The 23550-nt window shown below is 62.5% G+C and overlaps 1 protein-coding gene across 1 annotated transcript in view; it reads right to left on the reverse strand.

Moving 5' to 3' along the window:
* Window positions 1-675: 675 nt before the first annotated feature.
* The window catches only part of LOC142304420 (RNA-binding protein FXR2-like), a 25824-nt gene continuing 2949 nt past the window's right edge, over window positions 676-23550 (reverse strand). Inside the window, 14 exon segments of the mRNA XM_075346757.1 lie at window positions 676-790; window positions 6376-6467; window positions 6821-6904; window positions 6979-7135; window positions 7214-7300; window positions 7395-7504; window positions 11207-11285; window positions 11377-11547; window positions 11803-11919; window positions 11991-12084; window positions 12159-12298; window positions 12559-12630; window positions 12696-12789; window positions 14287-14339. Of these exon segments, the coding sequence (XP_075202872.1) occupies window positions 776-790; window positions 6376-6467; window positions 6821-6904; window positions 6979-7135; window positions 7214-7300; window positions 7395-7504; window positions 11207-11285; window positions 11377-11547; window positions 11803-11919; window positions 11991-12084; window positions 12159-12298; window positions 12559-12630; window positions 12696-12789; window positions 14287-14339 (1365 nt within the window). The 3' untranslated portion in view covers window positions 676-775.

Here is a 23550-nt window from a genome sequence, read left to right on the forward strand (position 1 = left end):
TTCTGGTGATGGAACTACCTTTTTAAATGTTTTTTTGCAGCCCTTGCATTGGTTGAGTTTGACAGTGTGGCCCTTGGACCATCAATGGTTGTGCACACCTGATCTGGAATCGGAGCCTTGTGTAGCAATCTGGCACTTGCCGTTATTAATGGTCGTTTGGGGAAGGTTCTGCCACTGAATGTACAAATCATCAGGATCCGGTGCCAGTGGATCCAGTGTAATCACTGACCAATAACGTCTCCGCTGAGCTCAATGGGAGACCAGGCCACAGAAGGTGCAGGTTTAGACCACGCAGGCGGCTCACAGTAGTATAAGGCCCACGTCTGGGATTGACTTATTAGAAATGGTTCCTTGTACATTATGGAGACCTGGCCGCAGCCCTGGCTCCACCACCATAACATGCAAATACCGAGGCGTTGGTGCACCTGGATGAAAGCTAGCGGTCCCGCCACGGGGCAGTATGTCACCGCACAGCGTAGTCCTGAGGGTGGGACCGGCGTGACATTGCGGCCTCTTCATGGCGTTGCCTACGCTGTGCAGTATTCGGATATAATAGGACTCCCTACATGGCAGCGCAGGTGATCTGCGGCAGCGCAGGTGATCTGCGGCAGCGTTCTCCCCCCCCCCCTGGGTTCCCCATTTGTGGGGACAATAATGAGCAGAGACACAATGGCGGAATATTTCACAGTAGATTTATAGATGCGGCCGAAGGGAAACAATATAATACAGAGCAGCGAAGAGCGGCGGAGCCAGATCCATCACACGACACCACCCGTCACCCGACCGTCTCCTACACAAAGGAGAGAGAGCCGGAAAGTTATAGGGTCAGTGCACACTGCCTGGAGAAGTATTCATACCCCACAAACTTATGCAAATCTTGCACATAACACCCACAAAGCGTACGTATTTATTGGGATTTTCTGTGATTTATAACACGAAGTACAAGAGATTGTGACGTGTAAGGAAAGGATTCCTGCTTTACTAAGCTCTCTATACAGATAGATCTGGATATTGTGAGGTGCATTAGTATTCAACCCCCTGTAGTCTGAGCTCTTGAATAAACTCATGAGTGACAGTCACCCCCAGAAGTCACAATCATGTTCTTGAAGACAGGAGGTTTATGTGAAAAGATCAGGGATCAACCAGAAGCATGAAAGCCAAGGAACCCACCAGACAGGTCAGGGATCAATCAGCAGCATGAAAGCCAAGGAACCCACCAGACAGGTCAGGGATCAATCAGCAGCATGAAACCCAAGGAACCCACCAGTCAGGTCAGGGATCAAACAGCATTATGAAACCCAAGAAACCCACCAGACAGGTCACAGATAGAGAGGAGAGGAGGAAAGCAGAGTTAGGTTATAGAAAACAGCCCAAGCTCGGAACATCTCACAGAGCACTGATCAATCTGTCATCCAAAAAATGGAAGGAGAACGGTACAAACCTACAAGACCAAGACATGGCATCCACCGTGACCAACATCCCAAGACAGAGAGCGGTAATCTGAGGAGCAGCCAAGAGGCCCCTGGTCACTGGAGGACGAGCAGAGATCACAGCTCAGGGGGAGAATCTGTCCACAGGACGAGCAGAGATCACAGCTCAGGGGGAGAATCTGTCCACAGGACGAGCAGAGATCACAGCTCAGGAGAAGAATCTGTCCACAGGACGAGCAGAGATCACAGCTCAGGAGGAGAATCTGTCCACAGGACGAGCAGAGATCACAGCTCAGGAGAAGAATGTGTCCACGGGACGAGCAGAGATCACAGCTCAGGAGAAAAATGTGTCCACAGGCCGAGCAGAGATCACAGCTCAGGGGGAGAATCTGTCCACAGGACGAGCAGAGATCACAGCTCAGGAGAAGAATGTGTCCACGGGACGAGCAGAGATCACAGCTCAGGGGGAGAATCTGTCCACAGGACGAGCAGAGATCACAGCTCAGGAGGAGAATCTGTCCACAGGACGAGCAGAGATCACAGCTCAGGGGGAGAATCTGTCCACAGGACGAGCAGAGATCACAGCTCAGGGGAGAATCTGTCCACAGGACGAGCAGAGATCACAGCTCAGGGGGAGAATCTGTCCACGGGACGAGCAGAGATCACAGCTCAGGGGAGAATCTGTCCACAGGACGAGCAGAGATCACAGCTCAGGGGGAGAATCTGTCCACAGGACGAGCAGAGATCACAGCTCAGGGGGAGAATCTGTCCACAGGACGAGCAGAGATCACAGCTCAGGGGGAGAATCTGTCCACGGGACGAGCAGAGATCACAGCTCAGGGGGAGAATGTGTCCACGGGACGAGCAGAGATCACAGCTCAGGAGGAGAATGTGTCCACGGGACGAGCAGAGATCACAGCTCAGGAGAAGAATCTGTCCACGGGACGAGCAGAGATCACAGCTCAGGAGAAGAATGTGTCCACGGGACGAGCAGAGATCACAGCTCAGGAGGAGAATGTGTCCACGGGACGAGCAGAGATCACAGCTCAGGAGAAGAATCTGTCCACGGGACGAGCAGAGATCACAGCTCAGGAGGAGAATCTGTCCACAGGATGAGCAGAGATCACAGCTCAGGAGGAGAATCTGTCCACAGGACGAGCAGAAATCACAGCTCAGGAGGAGAATCTGTCCACAGGACGAGCAGAGATCACAGCTCAGGGGGAGAATGTGTCCACGGGACGAGCAGAGATCACAGCTCAGGGGGAGAATGTGTCCACGGGACGAGCAGAGATCACAGCTCAGGAGGAGAATGTGTCCACGGGACGAGCAGAGATCACAGCTCAGGAGGAGAATGTGTCCACGGGACGAGCAGAGATCACAGCTCAGGAGAAGAATCTGTCCACGGGACGAGCAGAGATCACAGCTCAGGAGAAGAATGTGTCCACGGGACGAGCAGAGATCACAGCTCAGGAGGAGAATGTGTCCAACGGGACGAGCAGAGATCACAGCTCAGGAGAAGAATCTGTCCACGGGACGAGCAGAGATCACAGCTCAGGAGAAGAATGTGTCCACGGGACGAGCAGAGATCACAGCTCAGGAGGAGAATGTGTCCACGGGACGAGCAGAGATCACAGCTCAGGAGAAGAATCTGTCCACAGGACGAGCAGAGATCACAGCTCAGGAGAAGAATCTGTCCACAGGACGAGCAGAGATCACAGCTCAGGGGGAGAATGTGTCCACAAGCCGAGCAGAGATCACAGCTCAGGAGGAGAATCTGTCCACAGGCCGAGCAGAGATCACAGCTCAGGAGGAGAATCTGTCCACAGGCCGAGCAGAGATCACAGCTCAGGAGGAGAATCTGTCCACAGGCCGAGCAGAGATCACAGCTCAGGGGGAGAATCTGTCCACAGGCCGAGCAGAGATCACAGCTCAGGAGGAGAATCTGTCCACAGGCCGAGCAGAGATCACAGCTCAGGGGGAGAATCTGTCCACAGGACGAGCAGAGATCACAGCTCAGGGGGAGAATCTGTCCACAGGACGAGCAGAGATCACAGCTCAGGGGAGAATCTGTCCACGGGACGAGCAGAGATCACAGCTCAGGGGGAGAATCTGTCCACGGGACGAGCAGAGATCACAGCTCAGGGGGAGAATGTGTCCACGGGACGAGCAGAGATCACAGCTCAGGGGGAGAATGTGTCCACGGGACAAGCAGAGATCACAGCTCAGGAGAAGAATGTGTCCACGGGACGAGCAGAGATCACAGCTCAGGGGGAGAATCTGTCCACAGGACGAGCAGAGATCACAGCTCAGGAGGAGAATCTGTCCACAGGACGAGCAGAGATCACAGCTCAGGAGAAGAATCTGTCCACAGGACGAGCAGAGATCACAGCTCAGGAGAAGAATGTGTCCACGGGACGAGCAGAGATCACAGCTCAGGAGGAGAATGTGTCCACGGGACGAGCAGAGATCACAGCTCAGGAGAAGAATCTGTCCACAGGACGAGCAGAGATCACAGCTCAGGGGGAGAATCTGTCCACAGGACGAGCAGAGATCACAGCTCAGGAGAAGAATCTGTCCACAGGACGAGCAGAGATCACAGCTCAGGGGGAGAATCTGTCCACAGGACGAGCAGAGATCACAGCTCAGGAGAAGAATGTGTCCACAGGACGAGCAGAGATCACAGCTCAGGGGGAGAATGTGTCCACAGGACGAGCAGAGATCACAGCTCAGGGGGAGAATGTGTCCACAGGACGAGCAGAGATCACAGCTCAGGAGGAGAATCTGTCCACAGGCCGAGCAGAGATCACAGCTCAGGGGGAGAATCTGTCCACAGGCCGAGCAGAGATCACAGCTCAGGAGGAGAATCTGTCCACAGGCCGAGCAGAGATCACAGCTCAGGGGGAGAATCTGTCCACAGGACGAGCAGAGATCACAGCTCAGGGGGAGAATCTGTCCACAGGCCGAGCAGAGATCACAGCTCAGGAGGAGAATCTGTCCACAGGCCGAGCAGAGATCACAGCTCAGGGGGAGAATCTGTCCACAGGCCGAGCAGAGATCACAGCTCAGGGGAGAATCTGTCCACAGGACGAGCAGAGATCACAGCTCAGGGGAGAATCTGTCCACGGGACGAGCAGAGATCACAGCTCAGGGGGAGAATCTGTCCACGGGACGAGCAGAGATCACAGCTCAGGGGGAGAATGTGTCCACGGGACGAGCAGAGATCACAGCTCAGGGGGAGAATGTGTCCACGGGACGAGCAGAGATCACAGCTCAGGAGAAGAATGTGTCCACGGGACGAGCAGAGATCACAGCTCAGGGGGAGAATCTGTCCACAGGACGAGCAGAGATCACAGCTCAGGAGGAGAATCTGTCCACAGGACGAGCAGAGATCACAGCTCAGGAGAAGAATCTGTCCACAGGACGAGCAGAGATCACAGCTCAGGAGAAGAATGTGTCCACGGGACGAGCAGAGATCACAGCTCAGGAGGAGAATGTGTCCACGGGACGAGCAGAGATCACAGCTCAGGAGGAGAATGTGTCCACAGGACGAGGAGAGATCACAGCTCAGGGGGAGAATCTGTCCACAGGACGAGCAGAGATCACAGCTCAGGGGAGAATCTGTCCACAGGACGAGCAGAGATCACAGCTCAGGGGGAGAATCTGTCCACAGGACGAGCAGAGATCACAGCTCAGGAGAAGAATCGGTCCACAGGACGAGCAGAGATCACAGCTCAGGAGAAGAATCTGTCCACAGGACGAGCAGAGATCACAGCTCAGGGGGAGAATGTGTCCACAGGACGAGCAGAGATCACAGCTCAGGGGGAGAATGTGTCCACAGGACGAGCAGAGATCACAGCTCAGGAGGAGAATCTGTCCACAGGCCGAGCAGAGATCACAGCTCAGGGGGAGAATCTGTCCACAGGCCGAGCAGAGATCACAGCTCAGGGGGAGAATGTGTCCACAGGACGAGCAGAGATCACAGCTCAGGGGGAGAATGTGTCCAGAGGACGAGCAGAGATCACAGCTCAGGAGGAGAATCTGTCCACAGGCCGAGCAGAGATCACAGCTCAGGGGGAGAATCTGTCCACAGGCCGAGCAGAGATCACAGCTCAGGAGGAGAATCTGTCCACAGGCCGAGCAGAGATCACAGCTCAGGGGGAGAATCTGTCCACAGGACGAGCAGAGATCACAGCTCAGGGGGAGAATCTGTCCACAGGACGAGCAGAGATCACAGCTCAGGAGGAGAATCTGTCCACAGGCCGAGCAGAGATCACAGCTCAGGGGGAGAATCTGTCCACAGGCCGAGCAGAGATCACAGCTCAGGGGGAGAATCTGTCCACAGGACGAGCAGAGATCACAGCTCAGGGGGAGAATCTGTCCACAGGATGATGATTAGTCACAGACTTCACAAATCTGCCCTTTATGAAAAATCAGTAAGAAGTAGCCTTGTAGGGGGCACAGCGAGCAGTGGAAGAAGGGGCTCCAGTCAGAAACCAAAGGAGAACTGGGTAAAATGCAAACCCTTGAGAACACCATCCCCACTGTGACACATGGTGGAGGCTGCATTCTGCTGTGGGAAGGCTTTTCTTCAGCAGGGGCAGGGAAGCTGTTCAGAGGTGATGGTGTTTAGCTCACCTTTAACAATGGGAAAATGGATGAAGCTAAATACAGGGCGATCCTGGAGGAAAATTTCACCTCTACATGTGCAAAGGGTGGTCCCTACAAAGTGCTGACTCTGGGGGTGAATACTAACGCACAATGATCAGACGTATAACATTATTAGTGACCCTCAGACACTTGCACTCCGCGTTTGTGTCACAGAAAATCCAATTAACGGACATTGAGGACTGTGGAGGGAACGTGAAGAATGTGGGATGATCTCGGGGTGTGAATACTTTCTGCAGGCTCTGTAATGATGTGGAACATCATGGACGGTATGACTTACGGGCTTGGTGCCGCTCACCTTCATGTTGCTTCCTCTCGTGCGTCTTCTTGGTTCCCGCTTTGTTTGGGGAGTTTCTGTTTTGGGCACTTGATCTGCAGCAGAAAAGATCAGTCTATAAATCCTGACGCCCCCCGACATATACGGGGAAGGGGGGGGGGGTCTGTGTCCTGGCAGACTCCAATCACCAAGGTGTGTGTGTGTGTGTGTGTGTGTCTGTGTGTCTTCACACCATGCAGTGGGGGGGGGGGGGGGGAGGGGGTCCGGCAGCCTCCATCACCATGCAGTATGTGGGGGGCGGGGGGGGGGGGGGGGGGAGCAGCCTCCATCACCACGCAGTATGTGGGGGAGGAGGGTCCGGCAGCATCCATCACCACGCAGTATGTGGGGGGAGGAGGGTCCGGCAGCATCCATCACCACGCAGTATGTGGGTGAATCGGTCTCTCACCTGTGTCTTCGGGCTGTGGCTGGGTGGGCTCCCCTGTGGGGTCGGGGGGTCGGTGGCCTCTGTGTGGGGGCTTGTATCTGTTATCTGAGGAGACAGGCAGCAGCGGTCAGTGCAGCACAGGTGATGGGGGAATGATGGGCGTTATACTCTACGCTCACCGTGCCCGGCTGGGTGGTGGGGGGCACCGTGCGAGGTGCCATTGGTCTGGGCGGCCCCTCTGTCCTTCTCACTTCTGGGGGGCATCGTCCTCATCCCCCCCACACTCTTCAGCTGGTCCTCAATATGGATCCGCTCCATGCGCAGCTGCTCCAGGTCCTGGATGGCGGGGACAGGAGGTGAGAACAGGCGGCGCTGACACTACGGGGGTCTCGTGTAGGACAGGGGGACACAGACCTGCAGGTAGGAGATCTGATACTCCAGCAGCGCCAGTGCATTGCTGATACTGTCCTGCGTGCCCACAAAGACGAACGGCACCGAGCCCTGCAAGAGAGAGGCGTGAGCGGCACGGCCGGGGGTCCCGGACCCCCACTACTGCATGCATCAGCTGATGGAGCGTAGGGGGAGACCCCGTTACCTCCTTCTTCTGCTCGTTCTTGTCTCCTTCCGCCTCCACTCGCACCCGAACAATCCCGGATTTATCCACGATCTCCTGGATGACGCAGCCGTTCTTCCCGATCACCTTACCTGCGAGAACAGGAGAGTCAGAAGAAGAAGCAGAGGCGGTCCTGCGAGAACAGGAGAGTCAGAAGAAGAAGCAGAGCCGCTCCTGCGAGAACAGGAGAGTCAAAAGAAGCAGAGGCCGTCCTGCGAGAGAGTCAGAAGAAGAAGCAGAGGCCGTCCTGCGAGAACAGGAGAGAGAGTCAGAAGAAGCAGAGGCCGTCCTGCGAGAGAGTCAGAAGAAGAAGCAGAGCCGCTCCTGCGAGAGAGAGTCAGAAGAAGAAGCAGAGGCCGTCCTGCGAGAGAGTCAGAAGAAGAAGCAGAGGCCGTCCTGCGAGAACAGGAGAGTCAGAAGAAGAAGCAGAGGCGGTCCTGCGAGAGAGTCAGAAGAAGAAGCAGAGCCGCTCCTGCGAGAACAGGAGAGAGAGGCGGTCCTGCGAGAACAGGAGAGAGAGTCAGAAGAAGCAGCAGAGGCGGTCCTGCGAGAACAGGAGAGAGAGAGAGAGAGAGAGAGAGAGTCAGAAGAAGCAGAGGCCGTCCTGCGAGAAAGGGAGAGTCAGAAGAAGAAGCAGAGGCGGTCCTGCGAGAACAGGAGAGTCAGAAGAAGAAGCAGAGGCCGTCCTGCGAGAACAGGAGAGTCAGAAGAAGAAGCAGAGGCCGTCCTGCGAGAACAGGAGAGTCAGAAGAAGAAGCAGAGGCCGTCCTGCGAGAACAGGAGAGTCAGAAGAAGAAGCAGAGGCCGTCCTGCGAGAACAGGAGAGTCAGAAGAAGAAGCAGAGGCCGTCCTGCGAGAACAGGAGAGTCAGAAGAAGAAGCAGAGGCCGTCCTGCGAGAACAGGAGAGTCAGAAGAAGAAGCAGAGGCCGTCCTGCGAGAACAGGAGAGTCAGAAGAAGCAGAGGCGGTCCTGCGAGAACAGGAGAGTCAGAAGAAGAAGCAGAGGCGGTCCTGCGAGAACAGGAGAGTCAGAAGAAGAAGCAGAGGCGGTCCTGCGAGAACAGGAGAGTCAGAAGAAGAAGAAGCAGAGGCGGTCCTGCGAGAGAGAGTCAGAAGAAGAAGCAGAGCCGCTCCTGCGAGAACAGGAGAGAGAGGCGGTCCTGCGAGAACAGGAGAGTCAGAAGAAGCAGCAGAGGCGGTCCTGCGAGAACAGGAGAGTCAGAAGAAGAGAAGCAGAGGTCGTCCTGCGAGAACAGGAGAGAGAGGCGGTCCTGCGAGAACAGGAGAGTCAGAAGAAGCAGCAGAGGCGGTCCTGCGAGAACAGGAGAGAGAGAGTCAGAAGAAGCAGAGGCCGCCCTGCGAGAACAGGAGAGTCAGAAGAAGCAGCAGAGGCAGTCCTGCGAGAACAGGAGAGTCAGAAGAAGAAGCAGAGGTCGTCCTGCGAGAGAGTCAGAAGAAGAAGCAGAGGCAGTCCTGCGAGAACAGGAGAGAGAGGCGGTCCTGCGAGAACAGGAGAGTCAGAAGAAGCAGCAGAGGCGGTCCTGCGAGAACAGGAGAGAGAGAGTCAGAAGAAGCAGAGGCCGCCCTGCGAGAACAGGAGAGTCAGAAGAAGCAGCAGAGGCAGTCCTGCGAGAACAGGAGAGTCAGAAGAAGAAGCAGAGGTCGTCCTGCGAGAGAGTCAGAAGAAGAAGCAGAGGCAGTCCTGCGAGAACAGGAGAGAGAGGCGGTCCTGCGAGAACAGGAGAGTCAGAAGAAGCAGCAGAGGCGGTCCTGCGAGAACAGGAGAGAGAGAGTCAGAAGAAGCAGAGGCCGCCCTGCGAGAACAGGAGAGTCAGAAGAAGCAGCAGAGGCAGTCCTGCGAGAACAGGAGAGTCAGAAGAAGAAGCAGAGGCCGTCCTGCGAGAGAGTCAGAAGAAGAAGCAGAGGCGGTCCTGCGAGAGAGAGTCAGAAGAAGAAGCAGAGCCGCTCCTGCGAGAACAGGAGAGAGGCGGTCCTGCGAGAACAGGAGAGTCAGAAGAAGCAGCAGAGGCGGTCCTGCGAGAACAGGAGAGAGTCAGAAGAAGCAGAGGCCGTCCTGCGAGAACAGGAGAGTCAGAAGAAGCAGCAGAGGCGGTCCTGCGAGAGAGTCAGAAGAAGAAGCAGAGGCGGTCCTGCGAGAGAGAGTCAGAAGAAGAAGCAGAGCCGCTCCTGCGAGAACAGGAGAGAGAGGCGGGTCCTGCGAGAACAGGAGAGTCAGAAGAAGCAGCAGAGGCAGTCCTGCGAGAACAGGAGAGTCAGAAGAAGAAGCAGAGGCCGTCCTGTGAAACCAGGAGAAGCAGAGGCGGTCCTGCGAGAGTCAGAAGCAGCAGAGGCGGTCCTGCGAGAACAGGAAAGTGAGAAGAAGCAGCAGAGGCGGTCCTGCAAGAACAGGAGAGTGAGAAGAAGCAGAGGCGGTCCTGCGAGAACAGGAGAGTGAGAAGAAGCAGAGGCGGTCCTGCGAGAACAGGAGAGAGAGTCAGAAGAAGCAGAGGCCGTCCTGCGAGAACAGGAGAGTCAGAAGAAGCAGAGGCCGTCCTGCGAGAACAGGAGAGTCAGAAGAAGCAGAGGCCGTCCTGCGAGAGAGTCCGAAGAAGAAGCAGAGGCGCTCCTGCGAGAACAGGAGAGAGAGTCAGAAGAAGCAGAGGCGCTCCTGCGAGAACAGGAGAGAGAGTCAGAAGAAGCAGAGGCCGTCCTGCGAGAACAGGAGAGAGAGTCAGAAGAAGCAGAGGCCGTCCTGCGAGAGAGTCAGAAGAAGAAGCAGAGCCGCTCCTGCGAGAACAGGAGAGTCAGAAGCAGCAGAGCCGCTCCTGCGAGAACAGGAGAGTCAGAAGCAGCAGAGCCGCTCCTGCGAGAACAGGAGAGAGAGTCAGAAGAAGCAGAGGCCGTCCTGCGAGAACAGGAGAGAGAGTCAGAAGAAGCAGAGCCGCTCCTGCGAGAACAGGAGAGAGAGTCAGAAGAAGCAGAGGCCAACCTGCGAGAACAGGAGAGTCAGAAGAAGCAGAGGCCGTCCTGCGAGAACAGGAGAGAGACTCAGAAGAAGCAGAGGCCGTCCTGCGAGAACAGGAGAGTCAGAAGAAGCAGAGGCCGTCCTGCGAGAACAGGAGAGAGAGTCAGAAGAAGCAGAGGCCATCCTGCGAGAACAGGAGAGAGAGTCAGAAGAAGCAGAGGCGCTCCTGCGAGAACAGGAGAGTCAGAAGAAGAAGCAGAGGCGCTCCTGCGAGAACAGGAGAGTCAGAAGAAGAAGCAGAGGCGCTCCTGCGAGAACAGGAGAGAGTCAGAAAAAGAAGCAGAGGCCGTCCTGCGAGAACAGGAGAGAGTCAAAAAAAGAAGCAGAGGCCGTCCTGCGAGAACAGGAGAGTCAGAAGAAGAAGCAGAGGCCGTCCTGCGAGAACAGGAGAGTCAGAAGAAGAAGCAGAGGCCGTCCTGCGAGAACAGGAGAGTCAGAAGAAAAAGCAGAGGCCGTCCTGCGAGAACAGGAGAGTCAGAAGAAGACGCAGAGGCCGTCCTGCGAGAACAGGAGAGTCAGAAGAAGCAGAGGCGGTCCGGCGAGCCAGCGCCAGGGACGGGAGCCCGTCCGGCGAGCCAGCGCCAGGGACAGGAGCCCGTCCGGCGAGCCAGCGCCAGGGACAGGAGCCCGTCCGGCGAGCCAGCGCCAGGAGCCCGTCCGGCGAGCCAGGGACAGCCAGAGCACAGTTAGTGGGTGGAGGGAGGCTTGAGCGGACAGCCGGCTACCCTCAGTGACGGGGACATCATGATGGAGCGGAGCCCTCACTTACCCACTAGAGCGCGAGGAACCTCCATGGAGCCTTCAGTGAACTCCAGATACCCCCGGGCCCTGCGCACGGCTTCCTGTGACTGTAGAAGAGAGAGCGATTATCAGGAGGTGAGGGGGGGGGGGTGACAAGGAGCCAGGAGGAGGGGGGGGGGGGAGCTGCGCCACCATTACCTCGCCAAACACCCGGAAGGTGAAGGTCTCCTCGTCCAGCTCCACCGCCGTCACCCCTGGGACCTTCCGCGCCTGTTGGATGTTGATGCCGTGAGCACCGATAGCCAATCCGATGAGATCCTCCCGCACCTGGAACTCCTCCCGGTACGCCACCGCCAGCTGCTTACTGACCTGGGGGTGCAGGAGGCGCCGTCATATCTGTCCGTGTGTAATGGATCCACGCCCACCGCCAAGACCCTGACTGCAGCCGCCTCTCCCCGACACCGTCTGTGGCTCTTCTGATTGGCTGGCTGCCACGTCATCATTGCGGTATGACGCTGATCAGAAGAGCCTCGGGCGGCGTCCGGTGAGAGGCGGCCACAGATCAGAGAACTCCTGGCCGCCAGCTACAGCAGGGGGAACAGATCTGAGAGCGCGTGGCCTCACCTCCAGCTGCTTGGTGGCCTCTTCGTTCTGGGCTATCAGCCGCAGCTTGTTCCGGAGGGCGCGGACGTGCATGTCGCTCAGCAGGGTGCAGCGCTTGATGATGCCCTCGTCTGTGGACTGGTGAGATAACACCTGGTGACCCCACTGTACACCCGCCCCCCACCCCCCCAAAATTGTGCCCCCCTTACCAGGACGATCAGCTCGCTGCCGCTGCCGTCCAGGGACACACAGTTGGCGCCAACCACCTTTTTAAACTCTTTGTGGGCGTCTGTGCTGGCGGCTCTGCAGAAAGGAGGAGGAGCATTGGTCATAGCGGGCAGGACGGGGGGGGCGGGGTCTGCGGGCCGACAACTCACATGGTGCGGACGTCCTCGGGGAGGGCCAGGCTGTATCGGTAGAAGCTGGCGGCCGGGTTCTGGTTGGGCACTCGCAGGCGCTCGCGGCTGACGATCTCATTATACGGAGAGTCGTAGACGTAATATTCTACCACATAAAACTGAGGGAGTGTAAGAGCGGGCAGAGCGCGGCGCAGACATAGCGGGCAGCGCAGACACAGCGGGCATGGCACGCAGGGGCGAGAGGAGCGCATACACAAGGGAGAAGATGGAGCGGCGAGGGGGTCGGGGGGCGCATGATTCAAACAAGGCGGCAGACAACCCCACGAGGGCGCGGCCCAGACAACCCCACAAGGGCGCGGCCCAGACAACCCCACGAGGGCGCGGCCCAGACAACCCCACGAGGGCGCTGAATACTCACATCTCCCTTCACCATCCGTACGTGTGCCGGCCACCAGCCTGAGCTCTCCTGGTCACTGGCGCGGGACTGCACCTGTAATACCCGACCATCAGCAGGTTACACACCCATCCCCCACCCCCCCGTGTGCAGTGACGCACCTCCACCTGGTCACCCTCATTTATATCCGCCGAGGAGGAGTCCGGAGCGGGCAGCCTGACGTCACAGAAGGGCACACGTCTCTCCGGCATGGCACTGCCGGGGCAAGACGATCCGGGGATTAGTACCAGAACGTTAGGGCAGAGAGTGACACAGGGCAGGGGGGAGGTATACAGGAGGGGGAGAGCTATAGACCAGAAAGGTATACAGGAGGGGAGAGCTATAGACCAGAAAGGTATACAAGAGGGGAGAGCTATAGACCAGAAAGGTATACAGGAGGGGGGAGAGCTATAGACCAGAAAGGTATACAGGAGGGGGAGAGATATAGACCAGAAAGGTATACAGGAGGGGGAGAGATATAGACCAGAAAGGTATACAGGAGGGGGAGAGATATAGACCAGAAAGGTATACAGGAGGGGGAGAGATATAGACCAGAGAGGTATACAGGAGGGGGAGAGATATAGACCAGAGAGGTATGTATACAGGAGGGGTGAGAGATATAGACCAGAGAGGTATGTATACAGGAGGGGGAGAGATATAGACCAGAGAGGTATGTATACAGGAGGGGGAGAGATATAGACCAGAAAGGTATGTATACAGGAGGGGGAGAGATATAGACCAGAAAGGTATACAGGAGGGGGAGAGATATAGACCAGAGAGGTATGTATACAGGAGGGGGAGAGATATAGACCAGAGAGGTATGTATACAGGAGGGGGAGAGATATAGACCAGAAAGGTATGTATACAGGAGGGGGAGAGATATAGACCAGAAAGGTATGTATACAGGAGGGGGAGAGATATAGACCAGAAAGGTATGTATACAGGAGGGGGAGAGATATAGACCAGAAAGGTATGTATACAGGAGGGGGAGAGATATAGACCAGAAAGGTATGTATACAGGAGGGGGAGAGATATAGACCAGAAAGGTATGTATACAGGAGGGGGAGAGATATAGACCAGAAAGGTATGTATACAGGAGGGGGAGAGATATAGACCAGAAGGTATGTATACAGGAGGGGGAGAGATATAGACCAGAAAGGTATACAGGAGGGGGAGAGATATAGACCAGAAAGGTATACAGGAGGGGGAGAGATATAGACCAGAGAGGTATACAGGAGGGGGAGAGATATAGACCAGAGAGGTATACAGGAGGGGGAGAGATATAGACCAGAGAGGTATACAGGAGGGGGAGAGATATAGACCAGAGAGGTATACAGGAGGGGGAGAGATATAGACCAGAGAGGTATACAGGAGGGGGAGAGATATAGACCAGAAAGGTATGGTGGTGGACGAGAGCTTTAGACCAGGGAGGTATGGTGGTGGTGGCGGGGGTAGAGATATAGACCAGAGAGGTATGGTGGTGGAGGGGATATAGACCGGGGAGGAAATATAGACCGGGGGAGGAAATATAGACAGGGATATATGTGGGGAATGGGGGGGATATGGGGTGAGACCGAGGAACTATGTGGGGAAGACCGGGGTATAATAGAGAGCAGCAGTGTATGCGGGGGACGGAGGGTCGGGGGAACACCCGGGGAAGCTCCTCAAATGGGTGGTGCTCTGTGTGCGGGGGGCGCTCGTCTCTGTACTCACTTGTTGGGGAACACGGCGGTGACCGTCTCCTCCTGGACGTCTTGGACATAACCCTGCAGAAGAAAGAGCCATGAGCAGCGGACCCCCACATCACCCCGGCCCCCCACATATGGACACCGCGGTCCTGGAGGTGACAATCCTCTACCCCTCCTCCACAGGGGGGAGCCAAAGGAAAGGGGTGCGGACACTGATACCAGGGCATAGTCCGACGAGGGTGAAGAGGAAGGGGGGGACACAGTCCAAGGAGGGTGAAGGGAAAGGGGGGGGAGGAACACAGTCCGAGGAGGGTGAAGAGGAAGGGGGGGGACACAGTCCAAGGAGGGTGAAGGGAAAGGGGGGGGGCACAGTCCAAGGAGGGTAAAGGGGAGGGAAGGGGGGGGGACACAGTCCAAGGAGGGTGAAGGGGGGGGGGGGGGGAAAGACGGCACAGTCCAAAGAGGGTGAAGGGGGGGGGGGGACGGGACGACACAGTCCAAGGAGGGTAAAGGGGGAGGGGAAACAAAGTCCAAGGAGGGTGAAGGACACACACACACACACACACAGTCCGTGGAGAGTGAAGAGGGGGGGACGGGACACAGGTGGGGGGTGGATGCTCTGAGCCACAGTACGAGGAAGTGAGGAAGTGGGGCCATGGGCTGGGAGAAAGGGTACATAGTCCAGGAGGGGGGATTGTATACACTCCCGGGTTAGTATGGGCGGCTTAGTGCATAGGGGGCCGGGGGGGTACACTCCGGCCTCCGGGGTTAGTGGGGGCCGCATAGTACGGGGTATATACACTCCGGGGGGTATACACTCCAGGGTTAGTGGGGGCTGAATAGTCGGGGGTGGTACACTCTGGGGTTAGCGGGGGGGCACACTCCGGGGATAGTGGGGGTGGCATAGTCGGGGGGGGGGGGGAAGGGTACACTCTGGGGTTAGCGGGGGGCATAGTCTGGGGGGAGGGGGGGGGGGTACACTCCGGGCTCCGGGGATAGCGGGGGCGGCATAGTCGGGGGGGGGGGGGGGAGGGTACACTCTGGGGTTAGCGGGGGGGGGGGGGCATAGTCCGGGGGGGTACACGCCTGGCTCCGGGGATAGTGGGGGCGGCATAGTCAGGGGGGGGGGTACACTCCTGGGTTAGTGGGGGGGGGTACACTCCGGGGCACGTGGTGGAGGCAAAGTCCGGAGGGGGGGGGGGCACAGTCTATGGTTAGTGGGGGGGCGCATAGTCCGGGGGGGCACACTCCGGGGTTAGTGGGGGGGCACACTCCGGGGTTAGTGGGGGGGCACACTCCGGGGTTAGTGGGGGGGCACACTCCGGGGTTAGTGGGGGGGAGTCCGGGGGGGGCACACTCCGGGGTTAGTGGGGGAGGCACACTCCGGGGTTAGTGGGGGGGGAGGCACACTCCGGGGTTAGTGGGGGGGAGGCACACTCCGGGGTTAGTGGGGGGGAGGCACACTCCGGGGTTAGTGGGGGGGAGGCACACTCCGGGGTTAGTGGGGGGGGAGGCACACTCCGGGGTTAGTGGGGGGGGAGGCACACTCCGGGGTTAGTGGGGGGGAGGCACACTCCGGGGTTAGTGGGGGGGGAGGCACACTCCGGGGTTAGTGGGGGGGAGGCACACTGCGGGGTTAGTGGGGGGGAGGCACACTGCGGGGTTAGTGGGGGGGAGGCACACTGCGGGGTTAGTGGGGGGAGGCACACTGCGGGGTTAGTGGGGGGGGCGCATAGTCCGGGGGGGGCACACTCCGGGGTTAGTGGGGAGGCACACTCCGGGGTTAGTGGGGGGGAGGCACACTCCGGGGTTAGTGGGGAGGCACACTCCGGGGTTAGTGGGGGGGGGGCATAGTCCTGGGGGGTACACTCCGGGATTAGTGGGGGGGGCACACTCCGGGGTTAGTGGGGGGGGCGCATAGTCCGGGGGGGCACACTCCGGGGTTAGTGGGGAGGCACACTCCGGGGTTAGTGGGGGGGAGGCACACTCCGGGGTTAGTGGGGAGGCACACTCCGGGGTTAGTGGGGGGGGGGCATAGTCCTGGGGGGGTACACTCCGGGGTTAGTGGGGGGGAGGCACACTCCGGGGTTAGTGGGGGGGGAGGCACACTCCGGGGTTAGTGGGGGGGGGAGGCACACTCCGGGGTTAGTGGGGGGGGAGGCACACTCCGGGGTTAGTGGGGGGGAGGCACACTCCGGGGTTAGTGGGGGGGAGGCACACTCCGGGGTTAGTGGGGGGGAGGCACACTCCGGGGTTAGTGGGGGGGGAGGCACACTCCGGGGTTAGTGGGGGGGAGGCACACTCCGGGGTTAGTGGGGGGGAGGCACACTCCGGGGTTAGTGGGGGGGGAGGCACACTGCGGGGTTAGTGGGGGGGAGGCACACTGCGGGGTTAGTGGGGGGGGAGGCACACTGCGGGGTTAGTGGGGGGGAGGCACACTGCGGGGTTAGTGGGGGGGGCGCATAGTCCGGGGGGGGCACACTCCGGGGTTAGTGGGGAGGCACACTCCGGGGTTAGTGGGGGGGAGGCACACTCCGGGGTTAGTGGGGAGGCACACTCCGGGGTTAGTGGGGGGGGGGCATAGTCCTGGGGGGTACACTCCGGGATTAGTGGGGGGGGCACACTCCGGGGTTAGTGGGGGGGGCGCATAGTCCGGGGGGGCACACTCCGGGGTTAGTGGGGAGGCACACTCCGGGGTTAGTGGGGGGGAGGCACACTCCGGGGTTAGTGGGGAGGCACACTCCGGGGTTAGTGGGGGGGGGGGCATAGTCCTGGGGGGTACACTCCGGGGTTAGTGGGGGGGAGGCACACTCCGGGGTTAGTGGGGGGGGAGGCACACTCCGGGGTTAGTGGGGGGGGAGGCACACTCCGGGGTTAGTGGGGGGGGAGGCACACTCCGGGGTTAGTGGGGGGGGAGGCACACTCCGGGGTTAGTGGGGGGGGGAGGCACACTCCGGGGTTAGTGGGGGGGGAGGCACACTCCGGGGTTAGTGGGGGGGGGAGGCACACTCCGGGGTTAGTGGGGGGGGAGGCACACTCCGGGGTTAGTGGGGGGCGGGAGGCACACTCCGGGGTTAGTGGGGGGGGAGGCACACTCCGGGGTTAGTGGGGGGGGAGGCACACTCCGGGGTTAGTGGGGGGGGGAGGCACACTCCGGGGTTAGTGGGGGGGGAGGCACACTCCGGGGTTAGTGGGGGGGGAGGCACACTCCGGGTTAGTGGGGGGGGGAGGCACACTCCGGGGTTAGTGGGGGGGGGAGGCACACTCCGGGGTTAGTGGGGGGGGGAGGCACACTCCGGGGTTAGTGGGGGGGGGGAGGCACACTCCGGGGTTAGTGGGGGGGGGAGGCACACTCCGGGGTTAGTGGGGGGGGGGAGGCACACTCCGGGGTTAGTGGGGGGGGGAGGCACACTCCGGGGTTAGTGGGGGGGGGAGGCACACTCCGGGGTTAGTGGGGGGGGGAGGCACACTCCGGGGTTAGTGGGGGGGGGAGGCACACTCCGGGGTTAGTGGGGGGGGGAGGCACACTCCGGGGTTAGTGGGGGGGGAGGCACACTCCGGGGTTAGTGGGGGGGGGAGGCACACTCCGGGGTTAGTGGGGGGGGGAGGCACACTCCGGGGTTAGTGGGGGGGGGAGGCACACTCCGGGGTTAGTGGGGGGGGGGAGGCACACTCCGGGGTTAGTGGGGGGGGGAGGCACACTCCGGGGTTAGTGGGGGGGGGGAGGCACACTCCGGGGTTAGTGGGGGGGGGCCCCGGGAGGGGGGGGAGGCACACTCCGGGGTTAGTGGGGGGGGGAGGCACACTCCGGGGTTAGTGGGGGGGGGAGGCACACTCCGGGGTTAGTGGGGGGGGGAGGCACACTCGGGGTTAGTGGGGGGGGGAGGCACACTCCGGGGTTAGTGGGGGGGGGAGGCACACTCCGGGGTTAGTGGGGGGGGAGGCACACTCCGGGGTTAGTGGGGGGGGGAGGCACACTCCGGGGTTAGTGGGGGGGGGAGGCACACTCCGGGGTTAGTGGGGGGGGGAGGCACACTCCGGGGTTAGTGGGGGGGGGGAGGCACACTCCGGGGTTAGTGGGGGGGGGAGGCACACTCCGGGGTTAGTGGGGGGGGGAGGCACACTCCGGGTTAGTGGGGGGGGGGAGGCACACTCCGGGTTAGTGGGGGGGGGAGGCACACTCCGGGGTTAGTGGGGGGGGGAGGCACACTCCGGGGTTAGTGGGGGGGGAGGCACACTCCGGGGTTAGTGGGGGGGGGAGGCACACTCCGGGGTTAGTGGGGGGGGGAGGCACACTCCGGGGTTAGTGGGGGGGGAGGCACACTCCGGGGTTAGTGGGGGGGGGAGGCACACTCCGGGGTTAGTGGGGGGGGGAGGCACACTCCGGGGTTAGTGGGGGGGGGAGGCACACTCCGGGGTTAGTGGGGGGGGGAGGCACACTCCGGGGTTAGTGGGGGGGGGGAGGCACACTCCGGGGTTAGTGGGGGGGGAGGCACACTCCGGGGGTTAGTGGGGGGGGAGGCACACTCCGGGGTTAGTGGGGGGGGGAGGCACACTCCGGGGTTAGTGGGGGGGGGAGGCACACTCCGGGGTTAGTGGGGGGGGAGGCACACTCCGGGGTTAGTGGGGGGGGAGGCACACTCCGGGGTTAGTGGGGGGGGAGGCACACTCCGGGGTTAGTGGGGGGGGAGGCACACTCCGGGGTTAGTGGGGGGGGAGGCACACTCCGGGGTTAGTGGGGGGGGAGGCACACTCCGGGGTTAGTGGGGGGGGGAGGCACACTCCGGGGTTAGTGGGGGGGAGGCACACTCCGGGGTTAGTGGGGGGGGGGGCCCGGGGTGGGGGGGGGGGGCCGGGGGGGGGGGGGGGTCGGGGTAGTGGGGGGGGGGGGCCCGGGGGGGGTGGGGGGGGGCCCGGGGGTGGGGGGGGGGGCCCGGGGTGAGGGGGGGGGGGGGGCCTCGGGGGGGTGGGGGGGGCGGGGGGGGGGGGGGGGGGGCCCGGGGTGGGGGGGGGGGGAGGCCCGGGGGGGGGGGGGGGGGGTGGCCCGGGGGGGGGGGGGGGCGGGGTGGGGGGGGGGGGGGGGCGGGGGGGGGGGGGGGGGGAGGCCCGGGGGGGGGGGGGGGGTGGGGGAGGGGGGGGAGGGGCCCCGGGGGGGTGGGGGGGGGGGTGGGCCCCGGGGGGGGGGGGGGGGGGGCCTCGGGGGTGGGGGGGGGGGGGGGCCCCGGGGTGGGGGGGGGGGCGGGGGGGGGGGGGGCGGGGGGGGGGGGGGAGGCACACTCCGGGGTTAGTGGGGGGGGAGGCACACTCCGGGGTTAGTGGGGGGGAGGCACACTCCGGGTTAGTGGGGGGGGAGGCACACTCCGGGGTTAGTGGGGGGGGAGGCACACTCCGGGGTTAGTGGGGGGGGAGGCACACTCCGGGGTTAGTGGGGGGGGAGGCACACTCCGGGGTTAGTGGGGGGGGAGGCACACTCCGGGGTTAGTGGGGGGGGAGGCACACTCCGGGGTTAGTGGGGGGGGAGGCACACTCCGGGGTTAGTGGGGGGGGGAGGCACACTCCGGGGTTAGTGGGGGGGGAGGCACACTCCGGGGTTAGTGGGGGGGGAGGCACACTCCGGGGTTAGTGGGGGGGGGAGGCACACTCCGGGGTTAGTGGGGGGGGAGGCACACTCCGGGGTTAGTGGGGGGGGAGGCACACTCCGGGGTTAGTGGGGGGGGAGGCACACTCCGGGGTTAGTGGGGGGGGGAGGCACACTCCGGGGTTAGTGGGGGGGGAGGCACACTCCGGGGTTAGTGGGGGGGGAGGCACACTCCGGGGTTAGTGGGGGGGGAGGCACACTCCGGGGTTAGTGGGGGGGGAGGCACACTCCGGGGTTAGTGGGGGGGGAGGCACACTCCGGGGTTAGTGGGGGGGGGAGGCACACTCCGGGGTTAGTGGGGGGGGAGGCACACTCCGGGGTTAGTGGGGGGGGAGGCACACTCCGGGGTTAGTGGGGGGGGGAGGCACACTCCGGGGTTAGTGGGGGGGGAGGCACACTCCGGGGTTAGTGGGGGGGGAGGCACACTCCGGGGTTAGTGGGGGGGGAGGCACACTCCGGGGTTAGTGGGGGGGGAGGCACACTCCGGGGTTAGTGGGGGGGGAGGCACACTCCGGGGTTAGTGGGGGGGAGGCACACTCCGGGGTTAGTGGGGGGGGAGGCACACTCCGGGGTTAGTGGGGGGGGGAGGCACACTCCGGGGTTAGTGGGGGGGGAGGCACACTCCGGGGTTAGTGGGGGGGGAGGCACACTCCGGGGTTAGTGGGGGGGGGAGGCACACTCCGGGGTTAGTGGGGGGGGAGGCACACTCCGGGGTTAGTGGGGGGGGAGGCACACTCCGGGGTTAGTGGGGGGGGAGGCACACTCCGGGGTTAGTGGGGGGGGAGGCACACTCCGGGGTTAGTGGGGGGGGAGGCACACTCCGGGGTTAGTGGGGGGGGAGGCACACTCCGGGGTTAGTGGGGGGGGAGGCACACTCCGGGGTTAGTGGGGGGGGAGGCACACTCCGGGGTTAGTGGGGGGGGAGGCACACTCCGGGGTTAGTGGGGGGAGGCACACCGGGTTGGGGGGGAGGCACACTCCGGGGTTAGTGGGGGGGGAGGCACACTCCGGGGTTAGTGGGGGGGGAGGCACACTCCGGGGTTAGTGGGGGGGGGAGGCACACTCCGGGGTTAGTGGGGGGGGAGGCACACTCCGGGGTTAGTGGGGGGGGAGGCACACTCCGGGGTTAGTGGGGGGGGAGGCACACTCCGGGGTTAGTGGGGGGGGAGGCACACTCCGGGGTTAGTGGGGGGGGAGGCACACTCCGGGGTTAGTGGGGGGGGAGGCACACTCCGGGGTTAGTGGGGGGGGAGGCACACTCCGGGGTTAGTGGGGGGGGAGGCACACTCCGGGGTTAGTGGGGGGGGAGGCACACTCCGGGGTTAGTGGGGGGGGAGGCACACTCCGGGGTTAGTGGGGGGGGAGGCACACTCCGGGGTTAGTGGGGGGGGAGGCACACTCCGGGGTTAGTGGGGGGGGAGGCACACTCCGGGGTTAGTGGGGGGGAGGCACACTCCGGGTTAGTGGGGGGGAGGCACACTCCGGGGTTAGTGGGGGGGGAGGCACACTCCGGGGTTAGTGGGGGGGGAGGCACACTCCGGGGTTAGTGGGGGGGGAGGCACACTCCGGGGTTAGTGGGGGGGGAGGCACACTCCGGGGTTAGTGGGGGGGGAGGCACACTCCGGGGTTAGTGGGGGGGGAGGCACACTCCGGGGTTAGTGGGGGGGGAGGCACACTCCGGGGTTAGTGGGGGGGGAGGCACACTCCGGGGTTAGTGGGGGGGGAGGCACACTCCGGGGTTAGTGGGGGGGGAGGCACACTCCGGGGTTAGTGGGGGGGGAGGCACACTCCGGGGTTAGTGGGGGGGGAGGCACACTCCGGGGTTAGTGGGGGGGGAGGCACACTCCGGGGTTAGTGGGGGGGGAGGCACACTCCGGGGTTAGTGGGGGGGGAGGCACACTCCGGGGTTAGTGGGGGGGGAGGCACACTCCGGGGTTAGTGGGGGGGGAGGCACACTCCGGGGTTAGTGGGGGGGGAGGCACACTCCGGGGTTAGTGGGGGGGGAGGCACACTCCGGGGTTAGTGGGGGGGGAGGCACACTCCGGGGTTAGTGGGGGGGGAGGCACACTCCGGGGTTAGTGGGGGGGGAGGCACACTCCGGGTTAGTGGGGGGGAGGCACACTCCGGGGTTAGTGGGGGGGGAGGCACACTCCGGGGTTAGTGGGGGGGAGGCACACTCCGGGGTTAGTGGGGGGGGAGGCACACTCCGGGGTTAGTGGGGGGGGAGGCACACTCCGGGGTTAGTGGGGGGGGAGGCACACTCCGGGGTTAGTGGGGGGGGAGGCACACTCCGGGGTTAGTGGGGGGGGAGGCACACTCCGGGGTTAGTGGGGGGGGAGGCACACTCCGGGGTTAGTGGGGGGGGAGGCACACTCCGGGGTTAGTGGGGGGGGAGGCACACTCCGGGGTTAGTGGGGGGGGAGGCACACTCCGGGGTTAGTGGGGGGGGAGGCACACTCCGGGGTTAGTGGGGGGGGAGGCACACTCCGGGGTTAGTGGGGGGGGAGGCACACTCCGGGGTTAGTGGGGGGGGAGGCACACTCCGGGGTTAGTGGGGGGGGAGGCACACTCCGGGGTTAGTGGGGGGGGGAGGCACACTCCGGGGTTAGTGGGGGGGGAGGCACACTCCGGGGTTAGTGGGGGGGGGAGGCACACTCCGGGGTTAGTGGGGGGGGAGGCACACTCCGGGGTTAGTGGGGGGGGGAGGCACACTCCGGGGTTAGTGGGGGGGGAGGCACACTCCGGGGTTAGTGGGGGGGGAGGCACACTCCGGGGTTAGTGGGGGGGGAGGCACACTCCGGGGTTAGTGGGGGGGGGAGGCACACTCCGGGGTTAGTGGGGGGGGAGGCACACTCCGGGTTAGTGGGGGGGGAGGCACACTCCGGGGTTAGTGGGGGGGGAGGCACACTCCGGGGTTAGTGGGGGGGGAGGCACACTCCGGGGTTAGTGGGGGGGGAGGCACACTCCGGGGTTAGTGGGGGGGGAGGCACACTCCGGGGTTAGTGGGGGGGGAGGCACACTCCGGGGTTAGTGGGGGGGGAGGCACACTCCGGGGTAGTGGGGGGGGAGGCACACTCCGGGGGTTAGTGGGGGGGGGAGGCACACTCCGGGGTTAGTGGGGGGGGAGGCACACTCCGGGGTTAGTGGGGGGGGAGGCACACTCCGGGGTTAGTGGGGGGGGAGGCACACTCCGGGGTTAGTGGGGGGGGAGGCACACTCCGGGGTTAGTGGGGGGGGAGGCACACTCCGGGGTTAGTGGGGGGGGAGGCACACTCCGGGGGTTAGTGGGGGGGGGGAGGCACACTCCGGGGTTAGTGGGCGGGGGGAGGCACACTCCGGGGTTAGTGGGGGGGGGAGGCACACTCCGGGGTTAGTGGGGGGGGAGGCACACTCCGGGGTTAGTGGGGGGGGAGGCACACTCCGGGGTTAGTGGGGGGGGAGGCACGACTCCGGGGTTAGTGGGGGGGGGAGGCACACTCCGGGGTTAGTGGGGGGGGAGGCACACTCGGGGTTAGTGGGGGGGGAGGCACACTCCGGGGTTAGTGGGGGGGGAGGCACACTCCGGGGTTAGTGGGGGGGGGAGGCACACTCCGGGGGTTAGTGGGGGGGGAGGCACACTCCGGGGTAGTGGGGGGGGAGGCACACTCCGGG

Source organism: Anomaloglossus baeobatrachus, chromosome 4 (assembly GCF_048569485.1).
Source record: "Anomaloglossus baeobatrachus isolate aAnoBae1 chromosome 4, aAnoBae1.hap1, whole genome shotgun sequence".
NCBI lineage: Eukaryota > Metazoa > Chordata > Amphibia > Anura > Aromobatidae > Anomaloglossus > Anomaloglossus baeobatrachus.